Source organism: Chelmon rostratus, chromosome 1 (assembly GCF_017976325.1).
Source record: "Chelmon rostratus isolate fCheRos1 chromosome 1, fCheRos1.pri, whole genome shotgun sequence".
NCBI lineage: Eukaryota > Metazoa > Chordata > Actinopteri > Chaetodontiformes > Chaetodontidae > Chelmon > Chelmon rostratus.
The window spans coordinates 9,554,236-9,578,283 of NC_055658.1; the positions used below are offsets into that span (position 1 = coordinate 9,554,236).

The following is a 24,048-nucleotide window of genomic DNA, read 5'->3' on the forward strand; positions in this document are numbered from 1 at the left end:
CATTTTTTTTCTCCACTGCGTACACACATTTCCAAAAATTAGCCCCACGTTACCACCTGCGTTGACATATTTGCCCAAGCTCTGCACCTATCGTCCTAAACCTCACATTGTGCCACCAAAATGACGCCCTGGTATGGATACAGTAAACTTCAGATACTCTGAACAGCTACTTTATCTTTTCACGCATGCACACACCGTAAAACTGACACACACATGCCTTAAAGGTGCTGCAATCAAACCATGAATCCACCTCAGGTTCCAGATTGAACAATTAAAACAAACAAGTGGTCAGTTTTTCGGTGGATACTCTGTCTGCTCTCCTACGAGTAGCCTGTGTACCTGCAGTCCAGGTAATTGTATCCAATAGGCCTGCAGCTGAGAACTGCGATTAATCTTTTTCGAAAGATTTATGATCGTCGACCGCTCCCTCTGAAAACGTCGTTATGCTAACGCTGCACTGTAAATGCTCATAAATGCTCATTAAAAAATAATTGTATTCTCAATTATATGTTCAAAGTCAGCAAGTTAGCTTTTGTACCTGAGCCCATTTTAGCCATAACACTCAGAGCAAAGTGGGCACAAAGTAACAGGAATAAATCCAGCTACAGGGGACAAATAACGCTGCTTCTCAGACAAGTGTAAACATAATAATGTTGTCTGAGAAAAATCACATCTACACTCAGACCTCCAAAATAACAAGAGTGACAGACGGGGAAACATGGAAAAGAAACAGGCGGAGACCAGAGAAAATGAAATAGATACACAGAGGGCAGAGCGAGGAAGATAAATAGACAGATGGACATAGAAACAGAGATGGAGAGATTGTAAACGGGGAAAACAAGCAGTGAGTTGCTGCTTTGTTTTTTTATCCTTCATAATATTTATCTAATGAGCGTATTTTGCCGTTCCCCGCTGAGCTCCGTTTTGTCCTTGTGGCTTCAGTCACTGCTTAGATTAGATTCATCCAACTAGGTCACGCCATCACCCGCTGATTCATCGCACTGGGACAAGAGGATTGATTGATTTTTATATCATAATCCCAACCTGGGATTTGAGTGCGGGGCTTCAGCCCCTCCAGTAACTGCTGACAGCGGCCAAATCCTCTTCCCCGTCCTCTCGTAAAGAGAACACGGGGGCAATGCTCGGGGAGCTTGTCATGTTATTTAAAGTGGTGGTGCGCAGGGGTGGAGGGGGGTGATGGAGCAAGGTCTGGAGCAAAACAATAGATTACATAAGACTGACATCCACCATAACTGCATACCACCGTCCTCCACAACCGACGCACATGGTGGCCTGCTATCTTTCTAATGTGATGCTTGCAGGTTTTACTACGTAACAGGCAGAAGAAAGAGGGCAATCACTTATTTTACCAAGTTCATTTGGAGTTAAAGCTTGCACTATGAGCTAAATTATTAATCCAGCTGAAAATGTTTTCTAGTAGCGGGCTCCTGCGGAGGTCTAGGTATTATAATACAATCATAAAACAGCCAGGTGTCTGGGCAGTAAATGGCTACAGCAGGTATAATGACTGTAGTGAAATAGTGCTGTGAAAAAGAGCAGCTCGTCGTATAAAAACAGAAAAGGAGAAATGCACCTGACTTTTTAAAACCGTCACATTGTAAGTAATGCCAGTTTTAGTTCACAGTTAATACACATCAGAGACTTTAGCCTTTGATGAAAAATGCTTCATTATGCTGCTCTTTGTGTCAAGGTGCTGATGTGGAAATGCTGAAGATTTTTCTCTCTCCTGTTGACATAAATGGAACAAATCACAAAGAAATAAACAATCTCACACACACACACACACACACACACACACACACACACACACACACACACCGTGATTTAAAGCAGTTTACAACCTCTGAGAGAACTGAGTCAGTCAGTAAATCTGAACGACGGGAGAGTTGATTCAGTCTTTTATTGATTACTCTAACTCTTACTCCAGTATACCTTCACAATAATATGACAGTTGTACAAGCGTGTAATATATATGATGAGATCAATAGGTGGCAAAGCCTATTGCGTATGAATTCCTTCCTGAAATGCTGAGGATCAATGGGCAATCTGCAATAACCCTCAGTACTGTAAACCTCTGCGGTGGGGCAGTGTACTGCATCTGTGCAGTGGGTTTTATGTGAGGCTGTAATCCACGTCTGAGAGCTGGTCTGGTAATGTGGGGGAGAGAGAAGCAGAAAAAATAATGAATTGAACGCTGTTTAATGTTCATCCCTGACAATAATCACTGTTTGTTTCCATAAAAATGTTTATTTTTCGATGTTTAACCAAAAGCTCACATGCGTCTGGGCTGGATGGATGTGGGCTAAAGGCCTCCTACAGGAATTCTGGCTCTGTTCTGTTCCTGAACTTGTCTGACATCTCTCACCCAGTGTCAGATCCAGTCCAGTCAGGGGGGATCAGGGTGGGGATGTAAGGCCACACCACTGGCAAGAATCAATTTGCTTGTAAGGCTGCTTTGATCATTTTTTTTTTTCTGAACAGTGCAAAGAATACACACACATTATACACACACTTTCCTCCCAGTCAAGCATTTCTTTCCTGCAAGTAATTTTCTTTCTTTCATATTCACTCTCAGTTTTCACAAGCCTTTCCCACAGCGGACGTTTCCACCTGTCACGGCTGTAAAATCGCAGGCGTTGCTAATAACACCACTGATGATTGATTACACACGTGCTTTTATTGTGACATGTCAAAAACATTTCCAACTCTCACTTTGTTCTGTTATTTTTGTTTTGGTTTTATTTCACGGTGCAATTCAAACTTAGATCCTCGAATGTCCGTTTTCCAGTGAACGTATCATTCCTGGATAAATAGAATACCTCAAGGTCAGAGTATTGGGTTGGCCCCTGCAGTGCACTGATATAAAATACTCTGGGGTTTCTCTCCTCACCTTGCTTCAGGGTGCTATGTCTGTGTGTGTATAGAGGTAATAACCACCAGTCCTCCATTTTCCAAATCACACCTAGAACATTTCCTCATGATGGCACTCAGGCTCAACAGCAACTTTTTAACCCTGAGGCCAACCTGCCGTCCCACCGTCTTTATGACTGACGTACGTGCAGGCGGCGCCCACTCTTCCAGGGTCCAAAACACAAACAAACAGTCAGCGCAGCCGTCTGTCTAAACCTTTAAGCTTTTATTTCCAGCTCGTTTCTCCCCAATAACCCCTTCAGCTCATAGATGAACTAAGTCCTGCAAATCTGAAGCAGGTGATGTAGCCTGGAAGTGAGAGAGAAAGTGATGCAGTGAACAACAAATGCGGAGAGAATGAGAACCAGGTATAGAGACGGAGACAAGGGAAGGTATTGACACAGACACTGAAGATACAGAGGTGACAAACCGACGGAGGGAAAAGGGGCTGGGGGAGTGAGAAAGTGTGAGCGTGGAAGAGAGAGGCATTTGTTACCTGGTTGTAAACCTCTGCGCTGCACATAAATCCCATTACTTTGGGAAGAGCTCTGGCTGATCCCACCGTTACCGTCACCCACGCATCCCCAGGAAATTGAAGCTATAATTCTCAAATCCTCCATCCCCACCCCACCCCTCGCTTCACATATAGCGTTCTCTCATAGTTTTTTCTTCTTCTCATACTTTCTCTCCACTGTACATTTAGCCTTAACTGTTCCTGGGTGTTTCATTTTGTTATAAAATAATAATATTTGTTTGTTTATACTAACATTCCCCTATAGCTAATTTAGAGCCTCCAGTTAAGCCGACTTGCACATCTTTTAAATTCGTGCAGGACTTGAGTGCACTCAGAGGAAAAGCAAACGAGCAGCATGCGCACTATACTTTAGAATTGGACCTTAAAATGCCAGTGTAATCAATTATGATAACATACAGGGCTTTGCTACGATACGTCCCCAGCTGACCTGATACTTTACTATATATTACAAACAAAGACGGAAGCAAAACAGCTTCCTTTGAGGTTCATTTTAACACTTAGAAAGCTCTTGAGGCCTACAGGGTTTTACTTTCGCAGCGTTGTGATTTGATACAATGGAAGTGGACAGTGCTATTTATGTGCTGATTGCAGTTGTTACACCAGTGGAATTTCTTGTCAGCTTGAGAGCCATCACCAGGGAGGTAAGCTAAAGATAGATCCCATTAGTGTGTGTTTTTGCATGCACATTTTTGTCACCCATTTAGAGAGTACAAGCCTGTCTGTGGGCGTGCACAGTGTTGTGCGCAATCTTGCATTAGCAGCAACATGCATCTGTAAACTACTTCATCGAGCCCCCGTGCACCTCTTTCATTACGGCGATTGCAATCTGTTAAAAAAGAGATTAGATGAGAGGATGTACTGCATAAAGTCTATTAGAGGAATGAATCGCTTCCTGTACTCTGTGGGGTCGGTCTTTCACTGAGGATTAACTCTCTCAGGTCGATAAAAGCCTGGATTCTCCTCCTTCTCGTCCTCTAGAGCCCATTTAAATTAGCCCTGCCGGAGTATGCTCCTTCAAAATGCTCAAATATTAATATTTAAAACCTCAAGAATGCTTTCTCAGACGGTTCAACAGCACAGGATGCTTCATGGTAAACAAATGTCAACACAAAATGGTAACACTTTCTCACAGAATGCACATCCATGCTTGAATAATGCATGACATCACAGGCTTTTTTAATCTTTTAATAATCTGAGGTGGGTTTATTGAGCACAAATTACTCAGCCCGCTCCGGACTGAGACACATTCACATCTGCAAGCTGCCCAGTACAACCAGTGTGATGTGAGCAACTCACAAATCCAGTATGGGGCTTAAATGTCTTGCTCAAGGGAACCACAGTGGTAAAAAATGCATTTATTCATTATGTATCATCATCTTAATGGCTCAATAGTGAGAATGAAATTGCAATTCTAAGTCCATTTGATTACATTCAGTGGATTTTCATTTCTATGAAAATATATTTACTAACCCCTCTGGACATTTCATTAGCTTGATAACCAGTGTTTTATAGCTAATTTGAATACATGTTAATGCAGTACGTGACTTGAGAAATGAATGTTAAAATGGACATCAGTAATTTGATCGTTTTTCAATTTTACAGAAGTTTTGAATAATGTACTTTACAGGATGATGTGGTCATACAAGGTTCTACATTAGGTAAACATGAGTTGTAGACCTCATTACCACATCAAGTCTCCATGTTCTTTCTTACCTAAGAGATGACATGGAAGTGTACAACAACAATTGTCAACACCCTTTTATTTTCCCAGGCACTATTATGGGCTAATGGTAGACTTACAGGCCCCGATGACAGACTGCACACAGTAAATGATTCTTTACTTGCCGTAGGCTCACCTGGTTCTGAGGTTGGATTTGCTTATTTTCTTGCAAGCATCTAAACCTATTAGAGAATGTAAGCCTCTTTCATCTTCCTTCATTCATTGAATTGGAATGAATTCACATTGGCAAATAAAGCAGGTGTTTACCACTGCAGCTCCAGCTCTTGTGTGTGTGTGTGTGTGTGTGTGTGTGTGTGTGTGGTGTATTCTTTAGTATTCGTGCCAGATAACAGATGTTTTCCATATAAGGAGCATATATGAAGCAAATGGATTAATATAAAGAATAATTGGGAGAAAACTTTGCAACAAGTTCTTTGTTCGCTTTTATCTCTGAAGTGTGCGGTGGACGACAAGGGCAATCACACTGCAGCGGCCAAAAACATTTCCATCAGGAGCAATGTGCTGCAGTTTCAGAGACGATGCCAATTCAAAAACTCAAATGGAAAATGTGCTGCAGAATGCTGCAGAAGTACATAAGCAGCAAACACACTGCAAATAAATAAACAATATGTCTAAAACAACAACCTCTGAAAGCAAATGCAACAGAAAAACGCTGCTCCAGTCAGCACAATGGAAGTCCTCCCGTCCTGTAGGGGGAGCACTGAACCCGCAGCGCGTTCCTCCTAATGGAATGTTATGCTACATAAAAACAAGAATCATCGTGGAGCTTAATAGAGAATATAATAATATTCATTCATAATATTTCCAAGTGGGCGATATGTGAGCACATTTTAAACAGAATGTAATGACCTTGTTTTTTTTTTCTTTTTTACTGCTTTAACTTTACTTTCAGAGAGATTTAAAGTTAAACACATATACACAAATCTGCAGCAGAGAGCTCAACAGCACAACCACAGATTAGCAACTCGTCACTAGTAAAGCAGCTCCAGTTGAGAATTGGGGCTCGACTGTTTCGCCGTTGGGTGTTTTTATTGTAGCCGATGAGGGAGGGAGAAACCTTTCTATACTGCTCCACCAAAAAGATTTTTCTACTCACTCGAGGGATTTAAACAGGTGACATTTTGGTCACGAGCTCATTTTATCTGAATATTACCCTCCTGTCACCCCATTTAAGCCCTGTGGCAAGATATGCAAAAACCTGTTACAAGATGTTGCAGATGGGATTGCCACCTACTGTACGTGATGTGGAGCATTTTGACTGCTTTGAAAAGTGCTCAGTTTTACATCGAACTAGAAAGTGTAATCACATGAAGCAGCGTTTTCACCATCATTAGGCTGTAGGGAAACCCTGTTTAATGCTCCATATAAAACTTAGTTTTCTTGTTCTGACAAACTGGACCTGCTGCAGTGGGTGATTGTTGGCCACTAGAGAGAAGAACAACTAATAATCACCTTATAAATTACCTACTTACACGTCCTGAAAAACATTAGCAGCAATATCACAGCAGTGTTTGTGGGTCTGGCCACCTGACTGATGCAAGTCCAACTTTTGCTCTCACTTAAGCTGGCTCTGTTTGGCTTTCACCAACACCTGGAGCTTTAGCTGCTGAATTGGGGTCTAATGCTGCACAAGAAGGCCTAACATATAATGGTTTTATCAGCGAAAAACACCTCTCTCATTACACACGTTCATTTGATTCGATCTCAGTACAAAAATTGGACCATTAATCGTCAAGCGGCCACTACAAATGTCTTGAGATATTTTTGCTTGGTCATGGTGTAACTTTCCATATACGTGAACTCAGCCTGACAATGAGGAAACTGCCAAGCTAAGCAGCTCATTGTGTGTGTGCTGTGTTAGGTGGAGGAATGATCGACGTTTATTTTAGCACAACAGCTAGGACGCTTGTTTGCTGAGCGCACAATTTCTCATTTTATTGCCAATTTGGAACTGTAAAATACCTCATACCCACTCGTTACACTTATCATTCAATAAATCACAGAGCTAGCACATCATTTGACGCGAGTGCTGCACGCCGAGCTGGAGAACGCCGCTCACAGCAGCCACAGTTCTGCACACAGCCACCAGGGACATTTACCTGCTGAGAGAGAGCCTGACGAACTCGACACGACTGCATTTATGGCCAGAAGAATTAAACTCTGCCCAGACTCATTCACACTGGACGGGTAATATGTATGCACAAGCCTCCACACTGCAGAATTTCATTCAGGAAGTGAAAAAGTACTTCCACGGACATGAAAGACCATCATCGGCCTAAATGATGCAACTGACCCATCAGCTGGCACGCCTGGTATTTCTTAACTGTTGTTTCCTGACAACTCCATCAGCTCCTGGTGACTGTTTACAGGAAACCTAAAAACTTAAAACTCCCTGCGTCCTTTCTGGTTATCATTGTGTGTGTGTGTATGTGTGTGTGTGTGTGTGTGTGTTTGTGCGCGTGTACATGCTGGTATCACTGTGGGAGTTTTTCTTTCCTACCTCTCTCCAAACCTCCTCTTAGATGATTAATGTCCTTTTTTTTCTTTTGGCCCTTTTCCGCTCTTCCGCTTTAGTTGTGTCTTTTATTCTCTCCCTCCTCGTCAGTTGTTCAGTGCTGTACCAGGTAGAGTGCATGTGTGTGTGTGTGTGTGTGTGTGTGTGTGTGTGTGTGTGTGTGTGTGTGTGTGTGCAGCGACGCTCCCACTGCTCTCCCTTTTTTCATATTTTGAAAGTGCTGGAGTCCAATCGATCTCTGTCTGGTCTGGCAACAGGATTTTTTTTTTCCCCTCTGCAGTTGCATTTTGGGTCATCCTGTACTTTTCCTGGTAGGTCAGTCATTGGAAAATGACGCACAGGGAAACGACTCGGCCAGGATATGAGTGATCTGACGGCAGGGGAACAGGGACTTAAACTGCCTTTGCTTTACTGATTACCGTCAACTGAGAAAAGGCTGGAAATTCAAACACTCTTACATGAATGGTTCACAATAACTAGCCACACACACACACACACACACAAACGCACACATGCACACACACTATGAGAAAACATGCACTCAGGCACATATTTGCACTTATCCCTCCACTTCATCATATTTGCAGTCCGAAGAAACTTATAAACAGCTGCTGTATGCTGATTGGTTGGGGGTCAGGTCTTGCCTGTGTGTTTTGGGACTTAAACAAAGAAGCAGTAATCTTCCATAGACAGCTCCAATTCCCTGCTTTGAAATATCCATAAGTTGTTCTGAGCATCTGGGAGTTCATTGCTGCTCAGGATGCGTTTATACCACTATGTGTCCGGTCCTCGAGTACCACCGTATTCCTGATTTTTACTTTGGCCACTAATGCAAGGATTGAGTTGGACACCAGGTACAGTGAATGCTTTTACATTAGAGAACCTGAAGCTGTGATGTTTAAAGACCTGGCAGCCAAACCACTGATGTATAAAAATTTGCATGTAAGATGCGGAACATCACATTCAATGAGTTTATTTCCTTAATAAGATTATGTTACATGCATATTACACGCACGCACACCCAGGTATTAACACACACACAAGCACACACAAATATAGCACATACCCATTCTCACTTTTGAATAATGTCATCATTTACATGCAGAATCCTGTAACCATCGTGCAACCCCGCTGGGAAACCTGCATTTGAATTGACATATTACAGGAGCAGAGACACAGTTAACATCACCTACGACAACCGTAGGTGTCAAAATCTGCAAGCCGCCAATCTTTTACAGCAGTTGCAAAGAAAAACAACATCACTCTGCTCAATGTAGCAAGAGAGAAAGTGATTTAATCCTCGTCTTGTCTCTCCCTCCCCCGTGTCTCCCCCTCCCAGCTCCCCCAATGATCCGGCTGTCGGTGAACGACACGGTGGTGGTGGATCCCGGGCAGGATGTGCTCTTAACCTGTGAGGTCACCGCAGGTTTCCCCTTCCCCACTGTGAAGTGGTCTCGTTACCCCGGCCCCCTCCCCCTCAGCGCCCAAGTGCGAGGGCCAACGCTGATTTTGCGGGCCGTCACACCGGCCGACGCGGGCTTCTACAACTGCACGGCTGTCAACAATGTGGGAAACCCTGCTCGCAAGAACGTCAATCTCGTTGTCAGGAGTAAGTACTGTGTGTGTGTGTGTGTGTGTGTCTGTGTATTTGTGTGTGTGTACAATTTTTTTGGGTGGATATAAAATGCTTGCTTCGCACTTGACATAATTTATGCTGCGCTCATCCACCAACAACTTAGGTCCCTAATTTACCAGCTATGTAATTGTTGATTCACACACACACACACACACACACACACACACACACACACACACACCTGATAAATAGCTCAGTATTCTTGAAAATATTTGATTACGTGCATTTGAACATACCCTGGTTTTCATTTCAGAAGTGCCATCTGTCCAGTCCTTGCTGGCTTTAGTGTGCAAATATATTCATGTGTGCATGTACTATATGTGTCTGTGCCGTGTGCAACATGCGGGCAGTTGATCCATCATTACGGAGAGCTGATGTGAATCTTGTCAGAATAGGCGGGTTAAGTATCGCCCTTTTTCTAATTCCCCTGCCGTTAAAACCAAAGCCTTCCGTTCTCCCTCCCCTCCGGCTATTTTTAGCCCCTTTAATCATCTTTATTCATTCCAATTAGTTAGACTGGAGTGGAAGCAATTAGTGACAGTCTTTTCTGTTAGTTAACACAGTAGAGAACGTATGCTGGATGGGTTTCTCCTGTTAGCGTAATGGGCATGAACGCATCGTCGCTCCAGCACAGGTGGCAAGACGGCGAATGAGACACACACACACACACACACACACACACACACACACACACACACAGTGAGTACAGGGGACACGGTTTGCACACGCACATGGATGCACACAGCCGGAGGCTTCAGCACACACACACACACACACACAACATTGTCTCCACTCTAACCAGGTGAAGTTGCAGGATCATGTTAACCATATGGTCTTGCTTCACATCCACAGCTCCACCCAAGCATCTTGTTAACAGGGTGGAGAGGAGTTTAAATCAAGCCCTCCTCTCCACCTCACTCTCCTCCTCGAGAGACTCTGTTTCCCCACTAAGTCTCTTGCCTTAGTGGGGAAACAGAGAGCTGTTTTGTATTCAACATGGAAATCTGTTGGGGAAACGCAGCCTTTGAAACTGAAAATTAAATGTGACAGTGTGAGAGTTACTCTTTGTCCTTGATTTTGTTCCCCCCCTCCACTTTAGCCCAGTGTTATTTTATTCTCAATCTCGCTCCTTTTGTCTCCCCCTCCTTCACAATTTGCTTCTTCCTCTCTGTGTCTTTCTTTCTTTCTTCTTCAATTTCCTTTTTCCTTTTGGTGTCTTTTTGTCATTCTGCCCCCTTCTTATGCCTCGCACACAATGTTGCAAACTCATCTACCGTCCTGCATTAGCCATCTTCCCCCTCCTCCATCCACTTTATTTTCACTTTAATTGCCTTTTCACTCTCTCCTTCTCCCTCACCCACACTTCTGTGGCAGTTCTGTCCTTTTGATGTCATCCCTCAAACCTGTTTTCAATTTCTTTTGTCAAATTTAAATTTCATTTATATTCAACTAATCTTAACAAACTTTTATTGGCATGACATACATAAATATGTGCTCCCAAGGTAGACTTTCAAAATAAAACAAAGGATATGTAGCAGGTAAGAGACTGATAAACCCATGAAATAATCAGTTCTCACTGGCAGTAGAGTTTGTCACCAGTTCATTTGTGTATGAAGAAGTAGGCAAGATGCTTTTTTATCTGTTAATCCTGGCTTCTCCTTTTTTTGATTATTACCCTTTTTGTACACTTGTTCACACATTTTGCAAATTCATGTATCGGTGCTTTTTTCTTCATAGTAATAGTCTCACTATATACAAATAATAGCTACTCAACAGCTAGCAGCTACCCCTTGCAGAACCTACTGAATGTGAATTTCTGAGTGAGGGAATGAAGTAAATAGCTAGTGTTTAAGTAAGTTATACATACTATGTAACAAAGTGCTGTTTTTTTTTCTTTCTGAATTGCTTTAAAGCCATATGGGTATTTTCCACAGTCTATCTCTGCTGCTGCATCATCTATTTAACCCATTCTTCTCTCCTCCTCTTCACCCCACTACCATCTCACACAGCAATGAGCAACCTGACCTTCCAGATTACACCTGACTCCAACAAGGACAGCGAGACCATCCAAATGGGTCGGGACCTCAAGCTGTCATGCCACGTCGACGCCACCCCACAGGACAAGGTCAACTACACCTGGTACAAGAACGGCGCGCCTGTCTTCAACTCGGACAGCCTGATCCTGCTGCGCAGTGACCCGGACATGGCGCCGGGCACCAGCAGCCTGGAGATCGTAGACATGAAGTTCAGAGACTTGGCTACCTACAGCTGTGTGGCGAACTTCCCAGGGAGCAGGGTGCTGGAGCTCCGTGTGGATGTGAACATCTCTCAGAACAGCGGTGAGGTTCCAGTATTTTCTGTAACTATCTTTTACTTTATGCAACTCACCCCCTCGTTGCTTGGTTGCTGCCACACAGAGAATTTGAGAATTATAGTGGTGCATAACCGTGTGCATGTGTGTGTGTGTGTGCTCATCATCTATGGTTAACCATGATTTTAGCGCTTGATACGGAGCACTCATTTTTAACGTTCCTGTGTGGCAGTGAAACTCTGAGATTGTCCAATAGAATTTGCCTTGTAAATGTCACTTTCTTTTATACCTTTTTATTCTCCGTCTGTCTCTGTTATTCATTTGCTCTGTTCACACCATCTGTAATTTTTTAAGTCATCTCAACCTCCTGACTTGTTATATCACAACAGACTTCCTTTCCATTCTTCTTGTCTTCTGCACTGAAGCATTTATTAAATTACCTTTACAATTTAGAAAGGTGACAGTGAAACCAAATATCTCAAAAGACGTTTCTCAAGGTTTTTCCCTTATTTTACTGTATGTATGACTGTATTTGAATTTTAATAATAGTATGAAATTATTTAAATACTATGAAGACAGTATCAAGTGTCAGATTTTACTTTGGCTTTTTTGTGAAGCTACTATATTTATGAAACTTCTATGAACATATTTTCCTTTATTGCAGCAGTTTGCATAATTGTAAAGAAAAGTTGTTCTTTTGAAGTACATTATTTATGTAAATTTCAATTCATGTAGAAGTAAGAGAATAAAACTCAAGGCCCTTGCCTCCTCCTCCAGTCTCTCCTCCAGTGCTGTCGGTTCCACCAGGGGGTCAGGTGGTCAGTGTGCGAGAGGGAGGTAACGTGGACCTGGTGTGCTTGGTGGTAGACGGCAAGCCACGTCCACCTATACTGTGGTCACGGACAGAAAAGGACCTGCTAATGCCAGCAGGAAAGACTATGGTGGAGACGCCTGATGGCCGCTTGAGGCTAAAGAACGTCAGCCGGGACATGATGGGGCTGTACCGGTGCCAGACTGCTCCATACAATGGCCTCAACATCAAACGCAGGGAGGCACAGGTTCAACTCAATGTGCAGTGTAAGTGTGGATCAGATCATGTTCACCCAACCTCACTACAGCGGAAGGACAGGTTCCTCGTTCAGAGGACTTATGCCATCTCTTGTGGTGCAGTTTGGTGTGAATAAGTCCAGACTGGTTATGACTACTTTCAAATACTATTATTGCTGCAGCTTGTCTACCACTAACATCAGACAGGATAATATAAAACTTTAATGATCCCAGGGCACCGTTAGCAGCAAACAGTAATAGTAGTGATAATCTCAGCAGTACAAAGAAAAATGCATTATATATGAAAATAAAACAAAAGTAACATAAAACTGAAACACAGAACCTCACAACTAGAATAAATGCAGTAGCGACATGTAAAATGAAGTATTAAAGTGTAAAGATTATAGCAGGTACAGGTTTTTAACAGCAACAATGGTACCACCAGTGAGAGAAAATGTTTGGTCGGCATCATGCTCGATGAAAGTATAACAGGTACATAATGGTACCTTTGTGTAGACCTCCACCGGCCATAAAAAGTCTATCTTTGTTGCTATGGTAATATCAGAGATCCATTTAAAAACTGCACTCTTTTCCCCATCCTCAACAATGGCATGATCTTCACACTTTGCACAAAACATTGTACCCTAAAGACAGATAGGGAGATGTATGGTAATGTACAGAGTGTAAAAAGGGAGGCTGAAAGGAAAGGAGGACACGCCTCTACAGCTTAAAGGCTGTTTTCACTAAACCTACCCCTTCCCCTTTGTGAGACTCCGGTGGGGTCTGTCATTATGAAACTCCCAGAGGATGTACTTTGAGAACGGAATAGAGTCTGGCTTGCTAAAGTAACACATAATTTCAATACCTTCTCCCCTCCCATGAGGTTGCCTACTTTTACTTACTTCTGCTATGCTTGAATTGTGCCGAGCAACGGCACTTCTGACTCTAGCTCATCTGCCTGGGCGCTGCTGAAACTGAACAGGTGGAGTAATGTGAAATACAAATTTGATTCAGATTTTTCTGGAAACAACACTTTAGGCATCCTTATTCATGCTTCATCAAACCGTTCAAAATCATTTGTCACCCAGAGCTGGTTTGGGTGTTTTGAGCACTTTTCTAACTTTCCATCACTTTTCCTTGTATTATTTTTTTTTTTAACAAAATCCCTTTGCCTTTGCTTCCAAGGAAAAAAGTATGTATGTGTGGCAGGAGGTTACACATACAATGTTGGCACACCTGGTGGCCAAAATCAGCACACCACAACAACACGGGGTCCCCTGCTGAATTTCCTCGAGTGATGGTGTTCTTATTCTTGTAGCGTATTGGAACCAGGTGGTGAAATCAAGCAATAATTTATGGAAAATAATCCTTACAGAGGCTAGCTGGTTGAGTCTGAGCTTCTCCATGACACCACAAGCATATGAACAATTGAAGAGCCCAAAATCCAGTATTAAAGTTGTTATGGCACTCATCCAAGAGGCGTCATAAGTTCTGAAATTAAAGACATCTATTGTGCTGTTTTCTGTGCATCCATAGTGTTTAATAATTTAGTAAAAAAACAAAAGTTAAAGTTTAAAGTGTTAACAGATGAGTCAGTAATGTACTGTTTTGGATGAGACTTGCACAACAGTGTATCATCAAGTGCTTGTTTTAATCCAGTGAATTTATGTTAACAAGAAATCAGTATTCAGTTCAGCCCCCTAGCACACTCCCAGTGTGCCCTGTGTACACGGTCAAGTTAAAAAGGCTACTATTAATTAAAGTGATGAAATGTACAAAATATTAGAAAAACATGAGGATATAAAAAACAAGAACGGTGCATCTGAAGCACATGAAAGCACAAACGGCTCCAAAAGAGAGGAAAAATGAAAGAGGTCTGCATTTATCAAGCAGTTTAGAATAGTGTCCATCTTGAACCTAAATTCTCTGATCGACTGGTGTTTCGATCCTACTTTTAGCCGTAGGACTGATGCATTTTATCAGATTTCTGACAGAAACCCAATTTATCTGTTTCTTCCTATATTAGCTGCATTTACTTGTTGCCAGGTCAAGCAAAACTGCAAGAGAGAGACCGGTTTATATCCGTGGATAGAGCAATTAAAAGTACATCCTGGAAAAAATCAGCCACTATAAGCTTTTATTGAATTTCAAAGAAAAAAAGTTAAACTGGAAAATGGAACCAACTATTTGTTGGTCTGAGAATAATGGTTCCGGTAGGACCAATTTCCCATTCTGACATACTTGATAAAAACACACCCAAATCAGTTTCCTCTCCTCTCTTCTCCTCTCCTCTCCTCTCCTCTCCTCTCCTCTCTTCAAGAAGGATTTACAGGGCTTGCTAATGCAGGCGGGGCGGAAGGGCAAAACTCTGTGAGCTCTGCTGTCCACACTGGCCAAGTCTGATTAATGGACCAGGTGGCCACCCCACTCTGGACAGGGAAAGAAACAGAGAGATGACACAGATACATGAGCAGGGCCGAGAGAGAGAGAGAGAGAAAGAGAGAGAGAGAGAGGGAGCTTCAAACAGGAAAGCAGGGTTAGAGATGGTGGAGAAAGGGCATGGCGAGCTGTTGAGATAAGATTTGAATGATTAGGACATAAGAAAGATGAAAAAGAAAGGCACAGGCGGGCAGATAGAGGAACACTATAAAAGAGGCGATATTACTGCTTAGCTACAGCCAACTGTGGACAAACAGATCCATGCTCTCTTCTTCGCGCCCTGCTCCCATTTTACTTCATTTGTTTACTTTATCAGGCTTGTTTCGCCTCCTTCCACTCAGCCCTGTTGATCGATGCGAGGAAAGGATGCCATCATTTTTTATGGCAGGTATAATTAAGTGGATACGCAGATTCTCGCCACTCCAGCCTCTCCCACTTCCTCTATTCGCCTTGTATCCCTTCTTTACTTGCCCACTTTCCCTCCGTGAGAGGTGGCTGTTCTTCCTCATTGCCATTCTCATCATCATCAATCAGCTAGCTGCTGGCCATGAGAGGGGACCTCTCTCTGTCTTGTCATTCCCTTTCTGCATCCTGCATTCTCTCATTCTCTCCCCAGCTCCCATACTCAATCATGGACTTCTCTCACTTTCACACCACACTTTCCCTGTCATTTGTCTTCTTCATTGTCTTCTCCTTTAAGAGCTGTTTCTCTCTCCCTTCGTCCCACCTTACTCCCCTCTCACCTACCCCCCCGTCGCTCTCAGTCTCATGTAAATTGATTTTCTCTTTGTGTAATGTAAATGTTTGGCTTGGTCAGTGTTGCATTCCCGGATGGGATCCATTTTGCATTCAATAAGACAGATAGCGATGGCGTGCTTACATGGATTATGGTCTTCTGACGATGAAGCATTGCATTGTGGCTCTGTGAGTCCTGAATGAGGAGCAAAGAAATGCAAAAACGAAGCTCCAGAGAATTTGAAAAGTTGGATTAGAAGTTGAAGCAACCCCAAGGCGTGCAAAAGTGACACCTACTGTTAAGAAACTTACATAATTGTTGAAATGGCCAAGTAAGGAAAGGGCAGGTAAGGGATTGTAATAACCTAATGCTTCTGGGGATAGAATGATTTATAAACTGATCACAAACCTGCTCACAACGCACCTCCTCCTCTTTCCCTCCCTCCTCTCTTCATCGCTCGCCGTCGCTCCACAGTTTGTTTTTTTTTACCCTTGCCACCTGATTCCAAAGTCAGATAGCCATCAGTATGCACACGTGTGTCTATAAGCAGGAGCAGGGTATGTGACCGTACACTAATCAGTCCATAGGATTACACTCTGACCTTTGACAGCTCAGCCATCCCTCAGGAAGTGTGGGTTACACAGTCATTTCAAGAGGTCAAAACACACCCAGCAGCGAATGCCAATTTAGATTCTATATAAGACAGTGGGGAGCTGTATGTATGTTGCATGTGCCTGCTGGGAGGACAGAATAAAAAGAAACAGGCAACACATAGCCGAGAAGTTAAATGTTATGGTGGCTTACAGTCTTCTTAGCATGCAGGTGCTTACTCATGTTTCTCTGACTGGAGTGCAAGCACAGAATGGTAAACTGTGGATTTGGTTTGGCTGTGTATGTCTGTGCCTATACTAAAAAAAAAGAAAAAAAAGGAGTATAGCATTAACTATGTAAAAATGTGTAAACCATGTTGCGGCGGTCTCCCAACAATGAAAATGAGTTCCAATCAATCAGACTTTATTTTTAAGGCACCTTTTATGTCATTTAAATGCAATGAAGAGCACAACAAGTGCATCTCTCTCAGTTTCAGTCCCTGATTCTCATGTTATCTTTCTGTCTGTCTTTGTCTCTCCTGCTCAGTGTAGCTCATCCACGGTCTGCCTAAATTACAAGCATAACATCATTTAGACTGTAATTACACATCTGTGTCTGATAAACTTGATTCATAAGGGACTCTAGTCATGCTGCCTCACCTCTGGGGGCCTTAACACCAGATCTCATCACCATTAGTATAACAATACCATTATTAGCATCTTGTCAATTATCTACATGATTAGACAGAGGCGAACTAGCTGACTGGTGATTTGTTGGAGAGTCATTTGGCTGTGTTGTGTCTTGGCTGACCCCAGGGCAACAGCAGCTAGTCAGTCATTAACCTCAGAGCCGCACATCGCTACTGACAGGTTAATTACAGCTGGTTAGGATAGGTTAGCAGCGGGGATGGGATTGGGCCTCGCAGTAGTGCCTGATCCCCCGTGGCAATAACAGTTGCTTTGTGTCGGATGATTTGTCAAAACTAATGTTTTCTGATGCTGTGATGAAATCTACGCGGCAGAGAACAAAAAGATGACTCAGCAGAGAAAATGAGACGTGGATGACGTTGATGTATGTGCACCGCTGCAGCACATTCTGCATTGTCCACATCTCTGAGCTTAAAATTCCCTCTCAAACTTTTCTGCTTCAGTTATCGCCATCTCCTCCTTTATGATGGAAATGAATTTTAAAATTGGAAAGCGATTAGGCGTAATGGGTTTTACATGGATTCACCTCATCATTATGCTTAATCGCAAAGTAAGTGTCCCTAATATGTTGTACAGTCGGTGTACGTGAGCATGTGAAAAAAGGTATAGTCATTCAGAAGTATAAAAGTGGATAATGTGCTGAAACCAAAAATCCAGAGATTTAGAAATGATTCTATCTGTCCAGTACTGAAGGAGGACGACAGAAAACTGATCCTGGGTGCCTCACACATGTCTCTGCACTGGCATCATCATCATGGATAAAACACAACATGTGCTATATTAATTCACTGTTTAGCAAAACATACAAAAATAATCTGTTTTTGACATAATCTCTACTCAGTAATAACGTGAATGCTACTAATTATTGTCTGATGTGAAGATTTATTAAACTACATTTAATTTAAAGAGAAGAGAAGGCTGATATCAGTGTGCAGAAGTACTAGCTTATTGGCTGCAGTAGAAGAAGAATGCAATGAATGAATGAATTATTTAATGGGCACTATGTACACACACTGTTGCAGCTTATTTTGCTTCTGCACCTCATACCCTTATAGTAATTGTCGTGGCAGATTTAACAATGCTGTAAATGGGCTACAACTCGCAGTTCTTACATCTCCGCAGATCCTCCCATACTGGACCCAGTCTTCCAGGATGTGCGCTCTAGGAACTATCAGATGGTGACCCTGAGGTGCACGGTCCTGCGGTCAAACCCGCCACGCCTAACGGACATCCGCTGGTTCCGTAATGGCGACTTCATCCGCATGCCCATGCCGGACCTGAAGGAGACGCCGGAGCTGAAGTTCAAGCTGGAACCCACCAACAACGGCTCTTATGAGTGCCGAGTCAGCAACAGTGCCGGAACGTCAACATGCACATTTAATGTCTCTGGTGAGCGAACGGACATGAGGCAAGGCTTTGTTGCTGTTTGTGGAAGAGAGGCTACGACTGTCTATCCACTGTTCATTCATCCGTCTTATATTCATATTAAACATTGCGCAGCTACTATCTGCAGTGTCATTTTTCCGTTGTCACTCTCTCCCCCGCTTCCCACAGCACAACCCTACAATGCCGAGTTCTACTTTGACACACCCAACCCAGTCCGAATCCTAAAAGGAAACAACTATTCCTACAACCTGCAGTGGACCCAGAAAGATCCTGAGGCCACAGACCGTATCATAGGCTATTGGGTTAACATCCGAAAGGTAAAGCACTCCTGCACAAAGAATACACGCACACACACACACACACACATGCACAGCTCAAAGCAAAACAACATGCACACACACATGCCGTGTACTAGCTCTGGTATTTGCATCTGGAGGACAGGGTAGGAACAAGGCTCGAAAAACTGGAACTCACTCACTTTGTTTATCAAATACTTCAAAGACTGACATTGACCAGTCTTTCTGAAACCAAGACAAACTGTGCTCACCCGCTTTTGTTTGCAAGTTTGGTATCACCCTGACTGAACAGGCTCATGTCTTGTATTGACAGGAACACACATACGCACAAGTCTGCATGTAGTGAAGTGTGCTTGGTAAATAAACATGGGTCTTCATGAGCTTGGGCAGTGTCAGGCATGTGAAGTTAATCAATAGAGACCTGCACTGAATTACAACAATACTGCCTCTCCTCTCCTCTCCTCTCCTCTCCTCTCCTCTCCTCTACTCTTCCCTCCTCACCTCTCCTCTCCTCTCCTCTCCCCTCCCGTCATCTCCCCTCCTCTTCCTTCCTCTCCTCACCTCACCTCTTCTCTTCTCTTCTCTTCTCTTCTCTTCTCTTCTCTTCTCTTCTCTTCTCTTCTCTTCTCCATTACAAGGCTTTTAGTTTGGGATTCTTTACCAATTTTACTGGAAAATAGCCTTGTTTCTTAAAACAAAAACAAGATCATTCTTATGTAATTCTTACCCAGATTTCATGTTCTCATGAATGGAGAAGTTGTTGTTTCCAAGAAGACACTGTTCTCTGCCGTTCACAGTAAACAGGGCTCTCTTGCAGCAAGCACATCTCAAAATGCTTTCAATAAAACAAAGTGAATAAAAAAGAGAGCAAACACAAACAAAACTCTAATTATGCAGCGATGTAAGTAAAGAAAACAAAGACAGAATCTTTGCACAGCATTTTCTTTTATTTTGTATGCTTAAAATCTCATTTTCACTTGGATGTTTGAGTTTTGTTTGTTCAATTGTCACCTGTCAGTGTCAATGTCAACATGTCAATATCAGAAATAAATACAGGCAAATTCTCAGATTTGTAAAAATCAGCCCTCAGGACATCCATTCTTCAGTCGTTTCACCTCTAACATTATCTCATCTCTTGTTCCACCCTTTTCATTAACAGCATCACATCCCCTTCAATAGTCAGTTCACCTCTCTCAGTGTTATCAAACAAAGACTTCATTTTCCACATCCTGGTGTCCAGAGATGTGAGGATGAGCGGGCAGCTCTAAATAGCCCATCAGAGGGCTGCGCCCGTGCTCACAGAACTAAGGTTACAATGCCTGACCAGCATTTCAACTTTCTTCACTGTCACAGCAAGATTTTAGCTTTGAGTGCCAGCCAGACAATAATGTGTTTACATCTGATGTTGTTAGACCAGGCCTCCACTGCCAACGTCTCTGTCCAGAGACAGCTGCTTCTAATGGTATTTTCATGTTTTATCTTGTCTGCAGATGATAGACTTTGCATTGGAGTGACTTCATTTTCACAGCCTTGTGAGGGGTGTTAAATTATCCTTGCAGTCACAAACATCAATTTCACACGTACTGGAATAACCTCTTAAACCTCAACACTTACGTTATGCTTTAGTGGATTTTAAACCAGGAAACTAACTAGATATGCTCAGGGAGATGTTATCTGTACATTTTATTTGACACAAGTGCACATTTAGCTATTCCATTACAAATAAATACAACGTCAGTAATGACCAATTGATTTTTATATTTTGAGATTTCTGTCCTCCAGAAACTCATCTGCTTTATTTCTTAGCTCAACCAAACCTCCTAACATTCTAGAGAACCTCTCACGGGGCCCCTGATCTGAAGTTGAAAACCTCTGTCCACAATAGGAGAGCAACCTCAGGCACCTTGTTGTTTTCTTTTAAACATCTATTCATAGATTACTGGCCTTGAGTCAAAGACAGGAAGGATAATAGTGAATTATACACAACTGGCTGGGGATTGGTGCGTGTATGGATGCGTGAGTGTGTATGTGTGTGTGTGTGTGAGACACTGAAACAGAGGGTGTGCAGCGTCTGCCAGCTTGCTTTTGTGCGGATGAATAGCTAATTCCCCTCCTACTTTAAGACTTGGCAGCTTACCTCATTAAGTAAGAGTCTAGATAATGAGCACTGGCCTTCCTAAGATGCACATTTGATTGCATGCTTCAGCTCTATGAAGACTCTCGCACTACCTCTCTCTTGCTCTCTCTACTTTTGTCCTCTGTCCTTCTCCCATTATTTCTTTATCCTCATGACACACACACAGCACCTCTCCTGTTTTTCCCCACTCCTTCCTGTTTCTTTGTCATCTCTCAGTCCTCCTAGCTTCCACTTGTGCTCCTCTCTCCCTCTCTCTCTCACTTCCCCTCTCCAGCTCTGAGGTAGGGTGTTATAAGTGCAGACTTAATGGCATTTAATGTTGTGTGAACCGTGGCGACTGAAAGAGCGCTGATAAATAGTCGCTGCGAGTTGTTATGCTGACGGTGTTAAAATAATGAGTTGCATTAAGTGGCAGTTTAGGACGTCTTAAATGTTGTTAAAGTTTAATTTAATTTCGAGGCTTTTTACCTGCATGTTTTTTAGTGTGCAGTAGAGAGCGACAAAAAAGAGATGGGGGGGGGGGGGCAAGCAGATGGTGCGAGTGAGCAAAGAAGTGAATGAAAGGGTGCGAAAGAGAGAAATAAGATGCAAATTAAAGAAAAACAGCAAATCTCACTGGTCCTCTCGACTATTAAATAGAGTAGGAGAACATTCAAATGTAATACCATCTCAATTTCACAACCCATCTATTTCTGCAACACTTTCTCCAGCTCATCCTCTTAACGCCTTGACAGTCTATCTTTTTAACACAAAATGATGTTGGGCTCTCGGGGGGAGACATGCAGACACAGAGGGGAATAAAAGAGGATTCAGATCAGTTCATATGGAGCAGAGCTCTTCCCTGTAGGTCTGAGCATGCGACGCTAACGTTTGTGTCCTTTTGCTTTCACTTTTGCGCTTTGATGCTGTCTGTTTCTCATGCAGGTTTGTGTATATTTATGAGTCTTTGTGCCTTTATGTATGTATATATGAATGGCCTCTAGTTCATTGCTGTGTCCAGCCCTGTGTTTGTGGCATGCATGATTTGTTCCATGACTGACTGCCTGGCTGTGAAATCCCTGTTTGCACATCTTAATTTAGGTTCATTTACTCTGCAGGGGATTTCCCTGTGCAGGCATTAACGAGTTGACATGCCCTTGTTTCCTCAAGCTGCCCTTACACCGCTTTGTCCACTCCACCTCGAGGGCTTCTTAAATTAGCCCTTTGATTCGTGAGAGATAATTAATGTGTGATAATTTTTCCTTTTTGCAACAAGACAGACACATTTGCTAATCCTTTTGTGGCTCATTTCAGACACTTTTCAAAGCTTCAAGGTTGTCTGCCATCAGAGTTGCAATTAACGCAGTGCTCTTTCATGTCAATATCATGCCGGATTCATTTTCACTCGATTGAGGACAGTCAAAATTCTGCTCCAAAACCAGCTGCAGACTTGTTCTCATATATCAAGAGAGATGGTGCGCAGGGAAGAGGAAATCCACACAAGCTGTCGTCTACAGAAAACTTCACAATGTCAAAACTTCGGGCAAGTTAGCTTCAACGTATCCATTCAAAAACAAAATGACAGCGGCTTGAAGATCAGAAGTGCGCAGTAGCTGGAAATACATTTGACATGTGATAATTAAAAAGAAAAAAAAAGAGGTGAGTAAGTGGTCATTAAACTTGAAGTTGATGTTCACTGAGCTGTTAATGCACTCGGTGACCGTCTCTGAGAACAGAACAAGCATTGTGAAGGTGTCACTGTGGCTTCAGGGTAATTGTGACAGCATTTAGCACTATTTTTGGCATTTGTACTAACCCAACAATCAATTGATTAAAGGAAGAAATAACTGCTCCACAATGAAAATAATCATGAGTTGCAGTCCTAAACAAAATTGTTGAGCTCCACCTCAAGCAACTACAGCAGCGAAATCCTGCTTTTTTAATTAATACATGAGTAATAGTCTGTCATTTAGAATAGTGTAACAGTCACAGAGGCATTTTTCTGTTTTGAGTACTTCTATTTTTCATACTTTAAGCATATTTTCCTGATTAAACTTACACACTTTTACTTGCTGTTACTTGTAACAGCATATTTTTAGTGTGGTGGTCGTACTTTTACTGAAGTAAAGGAACTGAAGACTTCATCCACCACAGCAGAAAGAGAGGCCAGTTTTCACCTCGTGTCATTCACCCAGATTAGACAGCTGGACTGTTTGTGCAGCCCCAGTTGGTTTGCCCCAAACAGCCAGCGTGCCAACTGTGCAAATGAAAGCTAGCTAGTAATGAACGCACCAACTGTGTGTGTGTGTGGCAGTGTGTCTGTGTGTGTGTGGCGGTGTGCAGAATTTAGAGAAGGCCAAGTCTTCTACCAGCATGCAGTGCAGGGTGTGGTGCACCCTGCACTGCATGCTGGTAAAGGTAAAATAATGAAAAAACCTGTGTCTGGCAAAATGTGATCATTCTGTACACACACGTTTACTGCAGAGAGCACCACTGTGCCAGAATATACGTATGTGTTGGTGTTTCTTTTAATCCCGAATTTTTCACTGCTTCTTCAGTTAGTATTCTTCATCCTTATTGTACCTTCCTTATTGCTTTTTTCTGCCTCATCACACCTCTCTCCTCCCATCTCTAAATCTTTCCACGTCATCTCTGTATCGACCACTCTTTTGCCTGCAGCGATGGAGCTTCTGTATCATCGAAGTTGTGCAGCTGACCTGGCTCCAGATCATAACTACGCTCCAGATCTTTCTGCACACTCTCCACACAAACACACATCCCCATTATCATATATATGAGAAATTAAAAATATTCAGGATGAATTAGAGTTGTACATTGAATCAAATATGTGAATAATTTATGCAGGAATACTCGTATATTCACACCCAACAGCAAAAAGAGAGCACATAGGCCTGTGCAAACACAGATACAGACACATTTCACACATGCACACATGATGACTTCCTTATAGACACACACCCAATATCACTGGATCAGTCATGAAAGAGGTCCATTAATTGAGGATAATAGAAAGATTAACCCCACACTCCATAGTGTTTGA

At 42.6% G+C, this 24,048-nt stretch overlaps 1 protein-coding gene across 2 annotated transcripts in view; it reads left to right on the forward strand.

Moving 5' to 3' along the window:
- The window catches only part of LOC121627747 (MAM domain-containing glycosylphosphatidylinositol anchor protein 1), a 171,467-nt gene that overhangs the window by 108,766 nt on the left and 38,653 nt on the right, over positions 1–24,048 (forward strand). For both annotated transcript variants that reach the window (XM_041966793.1, XM_041966784.1), the window contains 5 exons: positions 9,062–9,331; positions 11,368–11,697; positions 12,447–12,746; positions 18,312–18,578; positions 18,744–18,892. In XM_041966793.1, the coding sequence (XP_041822727.1) occupies positions 9,062–9,331; positions 11,368–11,697; positions 12,447–12,746; positions 18,312–18,578; positions 18,744–18,892 (1,316 nt within the window). The remainder of the gene's footprint in view (positions 1–9,061; positions 9,332–11,367; positions 11,698–12,446; positions 12,747–18,311; positions 18,579–18,743; positions 18,893–24,048) is intronic.